Source organism: Scyliorhinus torazame, chromosome 6 (assembly GCF_047496885.1).
Source record: "Scyliorhinus torazame isolate Kashiwa2021f chromosome 6, sScyTor2.1, whole genome shotgun sequence".
Classification (NCBI taxonomy): Eukaryota; Metazoa; Chordata; class Chondrichthyes; order Carcharhiniformes; family Scyliorhinidae; genus Scyliorhinus; species Scyliorhinus torazame.
In genome coordinates, this window is record NC_092712.1 from 148,008,566 (window position 1) to 148,026,298 (window position 17,733).

At 47.0% G+C, this 17,733-nt stretch overlaps 1 protein-coding gene across 15 annotated transcripts in view; it reads right to left on the reverse strand.

Annotated features, from left to right (window-relative positions):
* The window catches only part of LOC140425059 (poly(rC)-binding protein 3), a 377,151-nt gene that overhangs the window by 41,818 nt on the left and 317,600 nt on the right, over positions 1 to 17,733 (reverse strand). For 9 of the 15 annotated variants that reach the window (XM_072508887.1, XM_072508882.1, XM_072508875.1 and 6 more), the window contains 5 exons: positions 9,022 to 9,150; positions 7,495 to 7,638; positions 1,555 to 1,596; positions 1,016 to 1,091; positions 17 to 72 (listed from right to left, as the gene is read on the reverse strand). In XM_072508887.1, coding sequence (XP_072364988.1) covers positions 17 to 72; positions 1,016 to 1,091; positions 1,555 to 1,596; positions 7,495 to 7,638; positions 9,022 to 9,150 — 447 coding nt within the window. Of the gene's footprint in view, positions 1 to 16; positions 73 to 1,015; positions 1,118 to 1,554; positions 1,597 to 7,494; positions 7,639 to 9,021; positions 9,151 to 17,733 lie in introns of those variants that run through there. The other 6 variants (XM_072508885.1, XM_072508884.1, XM_072508883.1 and 3 more) reach the window with 6 other exon arrangements.

Below are 17,733 nucleotides of genomic sequence, written 5' to 3' on the forward strand. Positions count from 1 at the left end.
AGATAGCAACACTTACATCATTTGGAATAGTGAGCTCATGGGAACTGGTTTGACCAGTAACATCCAGTCCTGCTGTTGGGGCAAAAATGGAAGTCTATTAGGATCAATTTCCTCATAAGTATTCAACAAACAAAGTGTCTTAAAAGGTTTGAGGAATAGTTATAAAGAAGCAAGAACAAAGAATAATTGGCAGAGATTGAAAGAGACAGCCATACAGCATACAAAATATAAAACCAAACGGTAAAATTAAAGAATGAGGAAAACACAAACTCTAGATGTGAGGATAAAGTTTTTACGTGCAGAAAATACAGGCACAGATATATAAGCGTAAAAGAGTATTTCAGGCTAGAAGGAAAATGGAAAGATGCGACAAGATTTAGCAAATGAAGAAAGAAAAACAGGTGAGGAGTTGAAAGAAATAAAAATAAAAATATACAAGTTGAGAATGATAAGATAGACAGTTTGTATTAAGTGAGGAAGAGTTAAAATAGAGGAAGCTGACTTTTAAAAGAAGCACAAATTTTAAAAACTCAAAAGTAAATTAAACATGATAAGGATTCAGTAAAAAGAAAGTGATTTGCAAGTTTTAATTGTTTCTGTCTGTATATTACACAATCTTTTCATGTAACATGCATCAGATGTGTGTTAATGAGACTAACAAGTTTTTGCTAAGACAGAAATGCTTAATGTTAGGACAAAATGAAATTTAGTAAAGATGCTGATAAATGGGACATAATTATACAATATTGGAATTAATAAGAGACATAATACATTTAAATGATGCTACAACATACTATTATTTTTTAAACAACAAATTTGTTAACAAGGGTACAAGACAACAATGAATAACTATTAATGACACAACTCGTTACAAGGGTAATTATAAAAATTAGTCACAGTTAAACGTGACAACAGGAAACTTGGTCATTGACCACATTTAATTAAGTGATATAATGACCATGGGAGATAAAGGTGCTTTGAGAAAGGACATCCCCAGGGAGTCATGGGTACGTACCAGGGAAACCAGGGGTGGTCTGCCCAAGGGGAGTAAAAGGGGTATGCTGCATAGCCAACTGGTGAAGCTTGGTCAACTGCAGGGCAGGATGGGAAATTAGAGCTAACCAATCAAATGGAATTATATCAGAATACAGAAACCATCTTTCTTTAAAAAAACAGGAATAATTAATTAAATTAAATACATTCTTTAAATCAATCATTTATGCTACAATTGAGAAATAAATATGTTAAGATTAATGACATTTCTATTGTTAAACATACAATAACTATTGTAAATGTTAAACTACTATTTACATTTAAATGATTAACAAATTTTAAGATATTAACACAAAGCTAACGATTTGTAGCTGGGCCAATGTACTTTCTAGCACATAGAAATCATAAAACAAATTCCAAATAATTCACATTAACTATATATTATAGTACTACACATAGCAAAAACTACAGCAAACTCTCTTCCATTTATTAATAACAGAAAGTAAATGCTGCCCAGAACAAATGAGAAAGAGGGCACTGATTGTAGTGCACAGGACTCACGTCAGGATGAGGAAATGCATATTGTCCCTGAACTGTGTATGCCTAAAACGAAAGGTTAAAAACATGCAATTACATTTATCTGTTCATTCTAAAATGCTAAATTAAACTACAACTAAACTGAATAAAAATTACAACAAATTCACATTCACTTAAAATAATAGCCACATTTAAAATTAAAGCACTACAATCTATTCCTTAAAGCACACAACAAGCCTTAAGTTAAAGGAATAGCTTGCCCTTTTAGGCCAGATTGGATTTTAGTCAGATTTCAAATGAGTATGTATGTGAATATTCTTTTCTCCCTTTTACTTCCCTTCCTGCATACTAACGTATATTTCATTGGGGTCAGAAATTACTGAAATGGTATTGGACGGTCTTTCAACTGTGGGAGCAGCTCAGCCAAGGCCCCTCCAATCCAAACCTGATGCCCATGCAAGTAGAAATCATTGGATAATGATCCAGAGCAGGAATTCGGTTTACTTTTCCACCTATAGCCAGGTATATTATGGCCCATAACTTCCTGGTTCCCCAGCGTTGCATTTAATGGGTACCCCAATGATGCGCTGGGTAATCCCTCTCGAAAGTTCCTACATAAGAAGTGTTAAATTCCCCAGCACAATTGCGTTGAGCTTGAAATCATCCGACGGAAGGGATTTAAATCAGTAACTTCGGATGGTTCTATCAGTTTGACCCTGGTAGTTGCTCTAAAAGATTTAAAAGGAAAAAAATCCCTTCCAACTCCAGAATAACCATTAAAACACCCATACTGAGTCTCGCACAGGACACACAATCCCCCACACGATACCCACCCACGATCGCCTCCCCCCTCCCAACCCCCTCCTAGTCCGACCAACCACCCTGGCCCAACCAAACGCCCCCCCGATCTGACCTGAACCCCTTCCTGGCCCAACACGAGCCGACCCAACCATTCCCTCACAGCCCTACCCCAACGGCCCCCACATATCCACCTCCTGGCTTCCCCCCTCCCGGTCCGGAAGACCCCCTACACCCCGCCCTGCAAACCCGACCTGACCCGAACCCCCATCCCAGCCTGACCCAACCTGACCCCAACACCTGGTCCGACCTGAACCCCCCCCCTTCACAGCCTGACCTGGCCTGATTCCACCCTCCCAATACCCTCCAACTCCCCTCCACCCACCCTCATCTACTCCCCTCACTCCCACTTGGTTTAAGAACATATCCTCCCCCATTCCCTCCCAATCTCCCCAAAATGCCTGAACCACTTATCTTTGAAATTTACATTCTCCCTTTAAATTGTCTCTTTAAACATCTCTGGTACATCAGTTGGTGCCATAAAAAGAGGGAGTTTCTTTCTTCTCTGTACCCCAGTTACTCCTCACTGCTGCAGCCAGGGGCGCACGTCTCTGCTCATGTCTCACCCAGCCTGTCTCTGCTCATGTCTCACCCAACCTAAGTGAGGATGGTTGGGCGAGACAGGGGCAAATCCATCCAGATTGATAATCTCTGGCAGATTGCCATTCTGAGGAAGTTACGGGTAAAAGTTCAAATGTACCCCTCCAGCCACCCCAGCTGAGATTGGTTAACTCATCACAGATCAATGATTGAGTGTGGAATCTTCCTGGTCAGCATGATGCAGTATCACTTCTTGAAAACGTGGCTGAAAAAAGAATCAGCATTGAGAGAACCTATACATTGCCTTATCAAACAGATGCAAGAGGCTGGAACAGTGACAGACAGGGATGCAAATATTAGAGCTAATCAACATGCCAGTTTTCTATCACCAGAATCAGGGGAGGGCATTTGCCCATGCCATCTGAGAGGGCATCCCGAGAATCGATTGAAAACTGCAATTAAGGTTTTTAAAGAGCTCATTAAAAGCTAACTGAAAGCCATGTTCAGATTTTGAAGGGGGCGCATGGACTGCATGCTGGAGCTGGTGCAGGACAGATGCATGGAGGTGAATGCACAGTGGGGATTTAGTCACATCCAGCCCAGGGAATTAAGTGGGCCCCATGTAAAGGAGAACTGTGCAGAGAGACACAGCCATTGGGTCAACGCAGGTGGTGGAGAAGGGTGGTTGATAAGGGCTTGGGCAGCGCAAGGGCTCATCACCCTTCAGGCATCATGACCAGATAACAGGAGGGGGCAAGGCTTCCAATAAAAGTTGGCATGCCACCTGAGCACAAGAAAGTTAGCAATTGGTAATAGAAGCTTGACTCTCAGATTTCAGGTCCAATGGTGATGAGAAGCACTGTCCTGCACAGAAGGGGAAGATCCCCAGGCATCAGGAGAGCACAGGAGAAAGAGACAGGGGAACGAAGCCAACAAAGGTCATATCCTCAACACAAGATCTACCACCACAGATGGGACTACCCTGAGATGACCAAGAACTAGTGCCTCGGGAGCCTGTGGCTCTCCTGGCAGATGGTGACAGAGATTTATGCCCTCATCATCAAAGATCTCACATCTTGCAGAACTGGTCACCATGTCCTGCCAGTACCACCTCTGGCTCCTTTCATGAATCAGCTGTGGACCTTGGTGGCATCTTGTAAATGGTTGCACCACCACTGCATCCCGCAGGTCACATTAAGCAGAATGGTGCCTCGCAAGAACAGAGGGCAGGGTTTTAACGGTTTCATCTCCATCACAAGACTCCCCAAGTGCAGGGCATAATCAATTGCACCCTGTGGCCATCAAGACACCGACTGAATGCCCAATGATATTCATCTAAAGGAAGAGTTCCCACACCAACAATCAACAAGAGCTTCCTGCTTGTATGTGCTCACAAGGCTCATACATCTGTCACATGTCATGGCTGCTATCATGCCTCATCAAAATTCAGCAGTCAAGGCAGCTGCAGTCCTTCATTCCACCCCCTTGAAGTGAAGACTACTTACCCCTTTATGAGAGGCTGAGATAGAAACAAGGCACGCTATAATCACAGCCATCTTCTCTCTAGGGGAACCATTGAGCAGGCCATCAGCTTCTCAAAAGGAGATTTTGGTGCCTGGACAAGTCGGGTAGGCCCTAAAGTACATTTATACATGTTGGTCATGTGCTTTCTTCTCCATAACATGATCTTTCAGTGAGACATAGACCTTGAAGAGGGTGAAGTACTGGATGGACACAGATCATTAGTGAAAGGGGAGTGTTAGGAAGTGGAAGAAGAGGAAGAAGAAGATGCAGAACACTGGGGTGTCACGACTGCACAGTGTGGGGCTGGCAAGGGACTCAAGGATCTCATCACAATGTCATTAATGTCAGGGATCATCTGACCTTTGTTCCCCTTCATCACTTCTTCCTCCTTTTCCTGTACCTTCATTATTAAAAAAAGGCTCATACATCTGCCTTCATGCATCAGTATATATATGGTAACTCAAAAAAATAAAAACTGCATTGTTATATTCGACAAAAAAATGACCCACTCAGTGCTCTGCCCAATGTGGTGGCCTTTCACATCTGCCACCTTTAACATTGTGCTTCCCTTGAGGCCATGGAGAATTTCAGGCATCCTGATCACTTGTCTCTGCTTGTGACTGAATTGCCCGTTGTGATCGTCCTTACTGCAGAGGTACACTTGATTGTTCGGATGAAACTCCAGAGACTCTGCGGCTGCATCGTTGCAGAGACAGTCTCTCCACTGGGCCCTGCTGCACAGATACTCCCTAGGTCAGAGGGGCTCAGGAGATGATGATGTTGCAGGAGGAGTGGCATCCTCCTTGGTGACTGCCTCAGCTCTTAGTTGGTGCTCTGGCTGGCTTGAGGGGAGCACCAGTTGGGGTACAACTGGCATCCCTTCAAACATCCCTGTGCCGTCTGCGCCACTGAAGGGTCTAGGCTACATAGAGTGGATGCACCATGTGTCTGTCAGTGCACAAGCCCTGCTCACACTCCAAATGCTGCTCTTCATGGCTCCCCACAAGACTGACCACATTCTTAAAGCCTTGAGCCACAGTGGAAACGTGAGTTGAATGGATTTCTCCATTCCTGCAACACGTGAGACCACATCTGTTGCCACAGATCCATTTAGAGCCTCATTTCCTGTGACTCCCGAGACTCTACATCTGTGTCCAGCTGAGCATAGTTGTGTCTATCCTCCATCCTCTAAGAAGACTGCCACAGTTGCCTCTGCTACTGTCATCTCCTCCTGCACGCTTTTGACATGTTCCTCATCAAGTGTCACCTTATCTAATTATGTGCAAAGAGCCACTGGTGTGAGTGTATTTATGCTGGTGGTGGGTGCGCTTGGAAGGTGTTATTTTATTTTGTTTGGAGCTCTGTTCTGTCAGCTCTTGGCCCACTGGCAGTGAAAGAGTTGGTCTTAGAAATTTCATGTCAGCACCTGTGAGAGACACAAGAAATGATGAGAGTTAGTTAGGGAGAGCAGAGGCCTCTGCAGTGCTGAGGCTTCCCATTATGGCAGAGTTTCCCACATGTTGTTGGAGAGGCTGGAGTGCTGTGCACCCCCTTAGTAAAATAATTCCAGTTTCTCTTCACAATTTCCCACCAGGGGTGTCCATCTCGCCTTCCCTGACATTCTCTTCATCAGCGACCCTGATGATCTTCATGACTCCTTCTTCCATTGTGTTGAGGATGGGCAGGAAGGGAACTCCGTTTCATGTCTGGGCCCTCTCTTGAGCATTATATGTCCATTTCTACTGACAGGAGAAAACAGAGAGGCATTGGAAACTGATGGCCTCTATGTCAATGTCAGTGCATGACTCATTGCCAGTAGGTCCTCAGCAACGCTGCAGGAAGGAGTCTCCAGTCCTGCCCGCCCAGGGATCGGAAATTCTTGCCTGAGGTTAGTAGACAATTTAATGGTCCGTTAAATTGTCCATCCTGCCTGGGATGATTCCCACAATGTGCGGGATCGGAAAATATACCCCTATAGCTCTGGAGACTTTCTGATGGGTCAGTAAGTAATCTGAGCATACACTCCACCCTGTTCAGGAGCTACGTGCACCCTGAGGTTCTTCAGCCACAGTGTGAGCTGGAGGATAATGATGTCCTGAGGGCTGTGCAATGCATACAATTCCTACACTGGACACAGTTGTCGTGCACCACATTCCATCTGCATATTGTGTTGGCAAACTTTATCCAGGGCCTGTTTGGTCTGGGAGGGTGGCCTCCTTCTGCTACCCTCTGGGAAGAGGAACCCCCTGCTCTCCCTAACTGCCTCAAAAGAAAACTTCAAGGACACTACCAAAAAAACGAGAGGCAGTTCAACCCTGGTTCCAGTCCTCTCCCTCTCCTCTTCCATGTATATTTCAGAAAGTAATGCAGGGAAATGGCAGCCACAGTAAGGGCTGTCATTGTGGACTTAAGTCAGGCCTGCTGTTTGTCTGAACTGCCTTCAATTCCCCTGTGGATTGGCTGCCCAAGTCACACTAGCTAATTAACACTTTACCCAGTAACGATGCTTCCTTTTGGGGCGGGAACAATCCTGACATCCGTTTCCCAGTCCCAGGAGGAAAATCAAGTAACAATATCCATTGCGAGGTACTCTGCTGTTTACTTCGAAGCAATGACACATATTTTAATCACTGAGACAGTTGACATATAATGAAATATGCCAAATATATAAGGGCAATCAATTCCTCAAAATTCAAACATAAAGCTATGTATAAAATATTTAAAAAGTAACTGAGTAAGATAATATGGCATGCAATACTTTAGAGTTCTTGTTTTGCAATCTAACCAAATCATTATTTGAGGTAGGGGAAGACCAATATAGAAAGTCAAAATGTATTAATTGAATACATAATACGAAAGCCATCTCAATATTATGTTAAAAACTGTCAAATAAATTCAAACTGATGCAGCATCAGGGAAAATGGAGAATAATTAGAATTATTAGCAGATGGTAAGATATTAGTCACCCCCTGCATAAATAAGATATGGCACACTAAGTTTCTAGTAATTAATACAAGACAGAAAGAAATTTGAAAAACTAACAGGTGCTGGCTGATGGTGGGCCAAGACGCTGTGGTTTCCTGCGGAAGCCAAAATGGTGTCTGCTCTTACCTGGCCACCTGCAAAAATGACTGGTGCAGAGGCAGGTTTTGGGCGATAGGGAATAGTAGCGCCTTTGGGTGGGGACTATAGACAAGGAACATAAAGTGATAGAGCAATATTTTACTTACATATCTTCTTACTAAACTGAAAGGAGTTTTCTTTTTGTAACTGGTTTCGTAAAAAAATTTGAAGCATTAACTCCCACATAACAGTTCTTCATATACAGTACTAACAATTTGAGATTCATTTTATGATTTAACAGATTAATTTACTAATAAAATATATAGAGCGTAATTTAATGGCTGTGTTATGCTGGGTGCAGATTGGGGCGAGCCAGTTATATCGCGGGGGAGGCCCAAATTGGAATCTGCGGCAGGCGCCGATCAGTTTCCGATCTAATCAGCCCGCTCCCGTTGGCATGATCCAGGTCGCATCCAGACGTGGCGAGAAACCAATAATCATCAATTAAGGCCAATCTCCATATCGTTAACTGGAAGGACCTCCTATCTAATGGCCTCCCGCTATCTCATGGCCTCCACAGGGAGTCCCCAGCCAGGCACTGTTCAGTACTGGTCCACACAAACATGGATCAGGCAGAATGGCACCTGGGGGGTTTCCAGGGCTATCGGAGGCCTACGGATGACCAGGGGTAGTGCAGGGTGGGCACTGGAATGTGGGCACCTTGGAACAGCCTGCGTGGCATTGCAATGCCAGCAGGAGCACTCCCAAGGTGGAAGAGCTAGGTTCCCCGTGTGCCAGGTTAGCATTGCCAAGGGTCAGGACCTGAGGGGGTCCATAACCCCATAGTGGGGTGTACTCTTGAGGGAATGTGGGACACTGCCCAAATGAGCGTGGTTTACATTGCCCATGGGTACACAATGTGGGGCTCCCATAAGCTCACTTAGAGATCAGGGCAACCTTTCAAAATAGTGGCCTGATCTCAGAGGAGCTGGTCTGGCCAGTGAGTTCAGCTCCCAGTGATGAAAATAATTCTAAGGGCGGGATTTTCCCACCGCCCCGCCGTGTGCTTTTCGGTGGACGAGGCAGCCCGCCAGTGGGATCTATCGGTCCCATCGTTGTCAATGGGATTTCTCATTGACAGCACCCCTCATCGCTGGGAGACCCGTGCGTTGGCGTGGGACTGTAATTTCCCACTGGTGTGAACAGCTGGTAAATCCCGCCCCAAGTCGAGGGTAAACCAGTGAGAAACTCCCCACGGCCCAAAATATTGACAAAGTGTGGTTAGATAATGGTGGGGAACTCGCTGACAGAGCCGGCAGGAAACTCCCAGCAAAACCTGCCACAAATGATACTTCGAAATGTTTCCGTTAAATCACGCTTATAATCTTTTAGTAATTCATTCTCATGACCGAAAACATTTTAATTGTATAATTACTGTTATTCTAGCTAACAACTGAAAAATTCTAATGTAAGGATACGGTTTGCATTTTTCTCCAAATGTCATACCTCCAGCATCACCACACAGATTTGTTTTACACATTGAATGATGGCATCTGGTGTGCCAGAAATAGTAACTGCGCGTTCAGTGGAGTTAGGAAGCATATCACCTGCTACCTGCACCTGGGCCCCTGTGGTCTATAAACAAAGAAGAGTAAAAGCATATTTATGCTTCCATAGGTATAGCAGAAAGAAATTGAATGACAACTTGAATCCACAAATTAAAAAGTACACATTAAATATTTCCATAACATTTGTAATGACTGATTTTCTAATGACTTAGCACTGAACACGTTCAATAACACAACAATATAACTTCAAACACCTTTTCCCCAGAATGATTTTGAATAGGAATATTATTTATTGAGTTACACATGTATTTATTATACCATATATTTGTAAGGTTTGTCTTAAACAAATGTTAGATCATAAAGATTATAGAACCACTATCATGATATTATTTAAGAGATCCAATAAAGCATGGCAGCATTCCTTTTGGCTTGGCAACAAATTCCTCAAGATTGTATTTGTCAAAAGTGAAATCTTGTAGGATTTTAACTATGCCTTGGCTACAGTGCAAATTGACTAAATTTAAAATCTTACTGAACTTTGTTGAATGAGGAATATAACCCGATCCATGGTCTATGAACGCAAATATCAATAATGAATATTTAATATAACACAATAAAAAATTGCAACATAGTATCTAATATAAAATGGTAAAATTGCCGATAACATCTTTAACTAGATTGTATCGCATACTTACCATGACTACACTTTCAGTGCGTCTATGAATGGGTTCATATCTTTCTGTGGCGGAGGTGAATAGAGTTATGGACCCGATTTGTGTGGTCCCTTGCTGTCTGTAATCACTACGTTAGTGTGTAAAATGTGTGTATTTCCTTTCCATCAGAGTGTTTTTTGTGATTTTTAAAAATAAAGGTTGTTATCCCACACTTACTCTGGTTTGAATACAATAGGTGGAATTCTCCTATGCCCCCCGCCGGTGGATTCAATTGTGGGTGGGGGAAAAATTTGGCGGGTGGTCCAAAAATCAGTTTTATGCTGGCATGAATTTCATGCGGGATCTTCCACTGGTGCCCACTGGCTGGTGGCTGGCGTGAAATTTATTTGCATCCCGCTGATGGGATGCAGATAAAGGCCTATCTGCAATCTTCCGCCCACGCCAGATTATCTCAAACGCCACCAGGAAAACTCTCTGGTCCAGAATACATCAGGAACAATGTGGCATGCAGAATTCAGGATTTACTTGGAGAAGGCCTGGGGCCGCCTCCAGAGTTCGGGATTTGGATTTGGATTTTGTTTATTATCACGTGTACCGAGGTACAGTGAAAAGTATATTTCTGCGAGCAGCGCAGGAAACTACAAAAGGTTGTGAATGTAGCCCAGTCCATCACGCAAACCAGCCTCCCATCTATTGACTCTATCTATAATTCCCGCTGCCTCAGAAAGGCAGCCAGCATAATTAAGGACCCCATGCACCCCGGACTACTCTCTTCCACCTTCTTCCGTGAGGAAAAAGATACCAAAGTTTGAGGTCACGTACCAACCAACTCAAGAACAGCTTCTTCCCTACTGCCATCAGACTTTTGAATGGACCTACCTCGTATTAAGTTGATCTTTTCCCTACACCTTGCTATGACTGTAACATTATATTCTGCAGTCTCTCCTTCCTTCCCTATGTACGATATGCATTGTTTGTACAGCATGCAAGAAAAAATACTTATCACTGTATACTAATACATGTGACAATAATAAATCAAATCAAATCAAAACAGATCATTAAGTACATGAAAATAAAAGAAAAGAAAAGAAATATATAAGAGGCAACACAAGGTACACAATGTAACTACATAAACACCGGCATTGGGTGAAGCATACAGGGGTGTAGTGTTAATCTGGTCAGTCCAGGATGGGGGCTTGCCAGAGAGCCTGAGCCCTGGAGTTGGAGGGAACATTAATCAGGTGCATCTTCCAGCTTCAGTATCATTGAGGATGCCCATCTTCCAGCCTCAGAGTGTTCCTGGATATCTATCATCTTTTTTCAGGATCTCCATCTTCTTTCTTCAATGCTGGGTCAGTAACGTTGGGTGCGTTTTAAATATGGCACCCAAATATGATGGGTGCATGCAATCAAACCTGCCCTGCCATGGAATATAACACTAAACACACAGATACATAATTAATTAGGGGCCAGAATAAATGGTGTGGTTTCCTGTCGGCCTCCGCAGCAGGAAGCAATCCCCTTCCCGCTCCACCACGGGACTTAGTCCCAGATGGAAAAATTCCGCCCAGTGTCTCAATCCCTCATCTCACTTACAATAACACAGAAGCAAAAAATAGTTACAGGTGAAGTTAAAGCCATAATTATAAAATGGAAGTTATAACTCAGTCTTTATATCGATGCAGGCCTGATGTCTACTGGGTTGAGTTGATGCTCTTGTTGGAGTTTTAGAAAAAAAGCTGTGAAGTCTCTTGTGGACAAATAGCCAGGAGGTTGATTCTCAGGTGGTCTTGGAAGCTGGCCTAAGAATAGTACTTTGGCTGCTATAGAAGACTTTCAGCTATGATGGTTCAGCTGTTTCAGATATTTCTCACTTGCACACAGATTTCCCTTCTCCCAGTTGTATTATACTGCAGTTGTTGACAGTTAATTTCAGCCACATGACTGCAGCTTTAACATCTCTGGGATCCACACCATCACGATATCATAACAGTTAACAATGGCCATTTATCTTTGTTCAAACTTGTGCTCAAATCGTTTCCATTGTTCAATATGGCACTCTGAGACTATCAGTCTGGAGATCCATTATTCCTCAAACACTGGTTGATCCTTAAATAATGAGCCCAGTACGAAGTCTTACAACTGCAGGTTAAAATCCAACAGGTTTGTTTCGAATCACCACCTTTCAGGGCAGTCACATTCACCTGAGGAAGGAGCAGTGCTCCGAAAGTTAGTGATTCGAAACAAACCTGTTGGACTTTAACCTAGTGTTATAAGACTTCTTACTGTGTTCACCCCAGTCCAACGCTGGCATCTCCACATCTTAAATAATGAGATCTTTAAACTTCATAAGTGGCTGCGAATCACCCTTAGTCAGGCCCATGCTTAAAACATTAGCCTCAGAATTGAGCACTGCCCACAGTTTTAAATATCAATTGTCACCTGTTAAGTTGCAACCATCTTAACAAACTTTGTGGCCACTTTCACAAAGTATGATTTTAATTCATAATATTCAATATCCTCAAGCTTGTACTGAGCATGACAATTGCATTGATGTCACTGACAGTCAAAGATGGTTAGATGTATGTAGAATTTTAAAGGAACACTTGATTATCTGGTGCTACTACAATATTCATGTAAATTAATTTCATAGAACAAACATAAGAAATAAGCTATTCAGCCACAGAGCATGCTCCACCTTTCAATAAGATCATGGCTGATCTGTTTGTGTTTCGAGTTCCACAATCCTACCTACCCCTGAGACCAAAGAACAACAAAGGACAAAGAAAAGTACAGCACAGCAACAGGCCCTTTTGCCCTCCAAGCCTGCGCTGGCCATGCTGCCCGTCTAACCTAAATCCTTTTACACTTCCAGATCCCATGTCGCTCGATGGGATGGGATGGGAATAGAGGGATACGGACCCTGGAAGTGTAGAAGATTGTAGTTTAGTCGGCAGCATGGTCGGCACGGGCTTGGAGGGCCGAAGGGCCTGTTCCCGTGCTGTACATTTCTTTGTTCTTTGTTCGATTCCCATCCTATTCATGTATTTATCAAGACACACCTTTGTTGCACGATCAATTGAACAAAGACTAGAGTTGGATACAATTGAGGCTTTATTGCTCGAAGATCTGTGGCCTCCCACAGCAGCTGGCGAAATGGCTGCTGAATGGAGGACACGCATATTTATACTCCACCTGCTGGGTGGAGCCAGCAGGCAGGGACTACTGGCAAACCTGTAGTACAGGTCCTACCTTACATCACCTAATAGAGGTGTAATAGTGGTTTACCACATTCACCCCCTGTTAAAATTGAGTCCGGCGGGGGTGGTGGAGAACTATATACAGCAATGAATCTATATTTACAGTATTTAAGCAGAAAAAAAAGTATTTTGAAGTCCAGCGGACCAGTTAGAGGTTTAACTGGTCCGGTGCCTTGATGATCCGCTGGGAGCGACGTAGTGGTGGCGGCGATGTCGATGCTGGCCCGATGTTCGGTGACTCCGGGAGCGTGCCGAAATCCTCTTCATCCTCGGACATGGGCAGGGGAAGGACGGATGGTCCTGGTGGGGTTAATGCTGTGAGCGCCGGAGGAAGGGAGGGTTGCGCCGGGCTGGAGGGGTGTGTGTGGGTGGAACCTGCTGGTGCCAGGTCCCTGAGGGAGACAGAATCCTGGCGGCCGTCGGGGTACGCCATGTAGGCATAATGGGGTTTTGCAAGGAGCAATTGCACCCTCTCCACCAACGGGTCCGCCTTGTGGAGTCGGACGTGCCTATGGAGCAGGACTGGTCTTGGAGCTGAGAGCCAAGTCAGGAGCGACACCCCGGATGTGGACTTCCTGGGGAAGGCAAAAAGGCGTTCATGGGGTGTGTTGTTAGTGGCGGTGCACAGCAGTGACCGAATGGAGTGGAGTGCATCAGGGAGGACCTCCTGCCAGCGAGAGGCTGGGAGGTTCCTGGACCATAGGGTCAGTTGGACGGCCCTCCATACTGTCCCGTTCTCCCTTTCTACCTGCCCGTTTCCCCAGGGGTTATAGCTGGTCGTCCTGCTGGAGGCGATACCCCTGCTGAGCAGGAACTGACACAGCTCATCGCTCATGAACGAGGATCCCCTGTCACTGTGGATGTAGGCGTGGAAACCGAACAGAGCGAAGATAGTGTTTAGGGCTTTGATGACGGTGGCAGACGTCATATCGGGGCATGGGATGGCGAAGGGGAATCTGGAGTACTCATCGACCACACTGAGAATATACGTGTTTCGGTCGGTGGAGGGGAGGGGCTCTTTGAAATCCACGCTGAGGCGTTAAAAGAGGCGGGAGGCCTTCACCAGGCGCACACGGTCCGGCTGGTAGAAGTGCGGCTTGCACTCTGCACAGATCTGGCAGTCCCTGGTGATTGTCCGTACTTCCTCGACGGAGTAGGGCAGATTGCGAGCCTTGACAAAATGGTACAACCGTGTGACTCCCGGGTGACAAAAGCTGTCGTGCAGGGTCCGGAGTCGGTCTACCTGTGTGCTGGCACATGTACCTCGGGATAGGGCGTCTGGGGGCTCGTTGAGTTTGCCGGGGCGATACAAAATCTTGTAATTATAGGTGGAGAGCTCGATCCTCCACCTCAAGATTTTATCGTTTTTGACCTTGCCCCGCTGTGTGTTACTGAACATGAAGGCTACCGACCGTTGGTCAGTGAGGAGGGTGAATCTCCTGCCGGCCAGGTAATGACTCCAATGCTGCACAGCCTCAACAATAGCTTGGGCCTTTTTTTCAACGGATGAGAGCCGAATTTCTGAGGCATGAAGTGTGCGGGAGAAGAATGCCACGGGTCTGCCTGCCTGATTGAGGGTGGCGGCTAGGGTGACGTCCGATGCGTCGCTCTCTACTTGAAAGGGCAGTGTCTCGTCTACTGCATGCATCCCGGAGTTGGCAATATCGGCTCTGATACGGGCGAAGGCCTGTTGTGCCTCGGCCACCAGGGGAAAGTGTGGACTGTATGAGTGGGCAGACATTGTCCGCATAGTTTGGGACCCACTAGGCATAGTATGAGAAGAACCCCAGGCAGCGTTTGAGGGCCTTGGGGCAGTGGGGAAGGGGGAGCTCCATGAGGAGGCGCATGCGGTCGGGATCGGGCCCCGGAACTCTGTTCTGGACCACATAGCCAGGTATGGCTGAGCGGGTCATGTTAAACACGCACTTCTCCTTGTTGTAGGTGAGGTTGAGGAGAGTGGCGGTGTGGAGGAATTTGGTAAGGTTGGCATCATGGTCCTGCTGGTCATGGCCGCAGATGGTGACGTTGTCTAGGTGCGGGAAGGTGGCCCGCAATACGTACCAGTCGACCATTCGGTCCATCTCCCTTTGGAAGACCGAGACCTCGTTAGTGACGCCCAAGGGAACCCTGAGGAAGTGATAGAGACGACCGTCCGCCTTGAAAGCAGTGCATGGACGGTCCGATTTACGAATGGGGAGCTGGTGGTCGGCGGATTTGAGGTCTACCGTTGGGAAGACCAGGTACTGTGCAATCTGATTGGCCATATCAGATATGCGTGGAAGGGGGTACCCGTCAAGCTGCATGTACCGATTGATGGTCTGGCTGTAGTCCACGACCATCCTGTGTTTCTCCCCAGTTTTAACGACTACCACTTGGGCTCTCCGGAGGTTGTTGCTGGCCTCGATGATGCCTTCCTGAAGCAGCCACTGGACCTCGGATCTGATGAAGGTCCTGTCCTGGGTGCTGTACCGTCTGCTCCTGGTGGCGACGGGTATTCAATCCGGGGTTAGATTTGTGAAGAGAGTAGGCGGTCGATCTTTAGGGTCGCAAGGCCGTACACAGTGAGGAGTGGTAGGGGCCCGCCGAATTTGAGGGGTAGGCTCTGGATATTGCACTGGAAGTCCAGGCCTAGTAGTAGAGCAGCGCAGAGGATAGGGAGGACATAGAGGCGGAAGCCGCTGAATTCTATGCCCTGGACCGTGAGTGTGACCGTACACTGGGCTGTTTAGCACACGGCTAAATCGCTGGCTTTGAAAGCAGACCAAGGTGGGCCAGCAGCACGGTTCAATTCCCGTAACAGCCACCCCGAACAGGCGCCGGAATGTGGTGACTAGGGGCTTTTCACAGTAACTTCATTGAAGCCTACTTGTGAAAATAAGCAATTTTCATTACAGAACCCCCAGATCGCAACGGAATGGGATTCGGAGGCCAGGGAGATTCTTTGGTTGGCGGGGTGTAACGCGAGGAAGCAGCGCCTTACCGTATCCGGGTGTATGCAGCTTTCGGTGCTCCCGGAGTCCAGCAGGCAAGAAGCCACGTGGCCGTTTATTTTCATGCTGGTCGATGCGGTGGCTGGGTTGTGCAGACGAGACTGTTCAATCGTCACTGAGGCGAGTCGTGGTCAGTCGTCGCTGGCGTCGGATGATGGGGATACTGGGGGGTCCAGGTCCTGGAATGATGTCTGTGTCCATGCCCCGTGGGGGAGACAAGGTGGCGGCGTCCGAAGATCCTGCGGGGGACAAAATGGCAGCGCCCATGGCCGCACGTTGCAGGGGTTGGACAAGATGGCGGCGCCCATGGGCAGCATGTGGACTGAGGGGGAGAAGATGGCGGAGCCCACTGGCCGCGCGTGGCCCCGGGAGGTGAAGATGGTGGCGGCCACTGGACGCGCGTGGTCCGGGGAGATGAAGGTGGCGGCGCCCATTGTGTGTAGACTAGGGGGGTGGGGGTGATAGCGGCAACTGCGGGGGCCTGGCACACCGCGGCAAAGTGCCCATTTTTGCCGCAACCCTTGCGGCCAAGCAGGCCGGACAGCGTTGGCGAGGGTGTTTCTGCTGGCCGCAGAAGTAACATCGGGGACCCCCAGGGTGCGCGGGCTGGCGCGTGGCGCAGGCGTACTGGCTGGGTAAGGCCCCCACTGGGGCAGCCGTCTGCGGGGTCCACGATGCGTAGGAGGGGTGGGCCGCGCGGCTGGGGCGTAGGCCTGAATGTTGCGTGAGGCGACTGTCATACACAGCGCTAGCTTCTTTGTCTCAGCTAGATCGAGCGTGGCCCCTTCTAACAGTCTTTGGCGTATGGGGTCCGACCCAATCCCCGTAACGAACGCGTTCCGAATAAGAAGGTTCGAATGTTCAGTTGCCGTAATGGCCTGACAGTCACAGTCCCGGACGAGTGGGATTAGGGCCCGCCAGAAGTCCTCTATGGACTCACCAGGGAGTTGAGAGCGAGTGGCGAGTACGTGCCTGGCGAAGAGTGTGTTCGTCTTCTGTGCGGAGTTTTCTTTGAGAAGCGCCATGGCGTCGGCGTAGTTCGGGCCGTCCTGGATCAGTGGAAACACGTTGGAGCTGAACCCGTCCTGGATCAGCGGAAACACGTTGGAGCTGAACCTTGAATACAGGATCTGTATCTTCTGAGCCTCCAGAACAGGGGTGGTCGCTGAGTTGATATACGTCTCGAAGCAAGCTAGCCAATGATTAAAGTCCTTTTTGGCGTCGCTTGATTGCGGATCCAGCTGCAGGCGATCTGGCTCGATATGGAGGTCCATTTTTTAGAAAATCTTAGAGCAATAAATTGATGCACGATCAATTGAACGAAGACTAGAGTTGGATACAACTGAGGCTTTATTGCTCTAAGATGTGTGGCCTCCCACAGCTGCTTGCGAAATGGCTGCTGAATGGAGGACATGCATATTTATACTCCTCCTACTGGGCGGAGCCAGCAGGCAGGGACTACCGGCAAACCTGTAGTACAGGTCCTACCTTACATTACCTAATAGAGGTGTAACAATGGTTTACCGCACGGTAAAATGTCACTATCATACCTGCTTCCACCACGTCCTCTGGCAGCGGGTTCTAGGCACCCACTACCCTCTGTATAAAAAACCTCCCTCGCACATCTCCTCCAAACGTTGCCACTCGCACCCTAAACATATTGCGCGGGATTCTCCGAGCCCGCTCCAGCGACCGGAGAATCGGCGCCAATCGTGCCCGCGTGGTC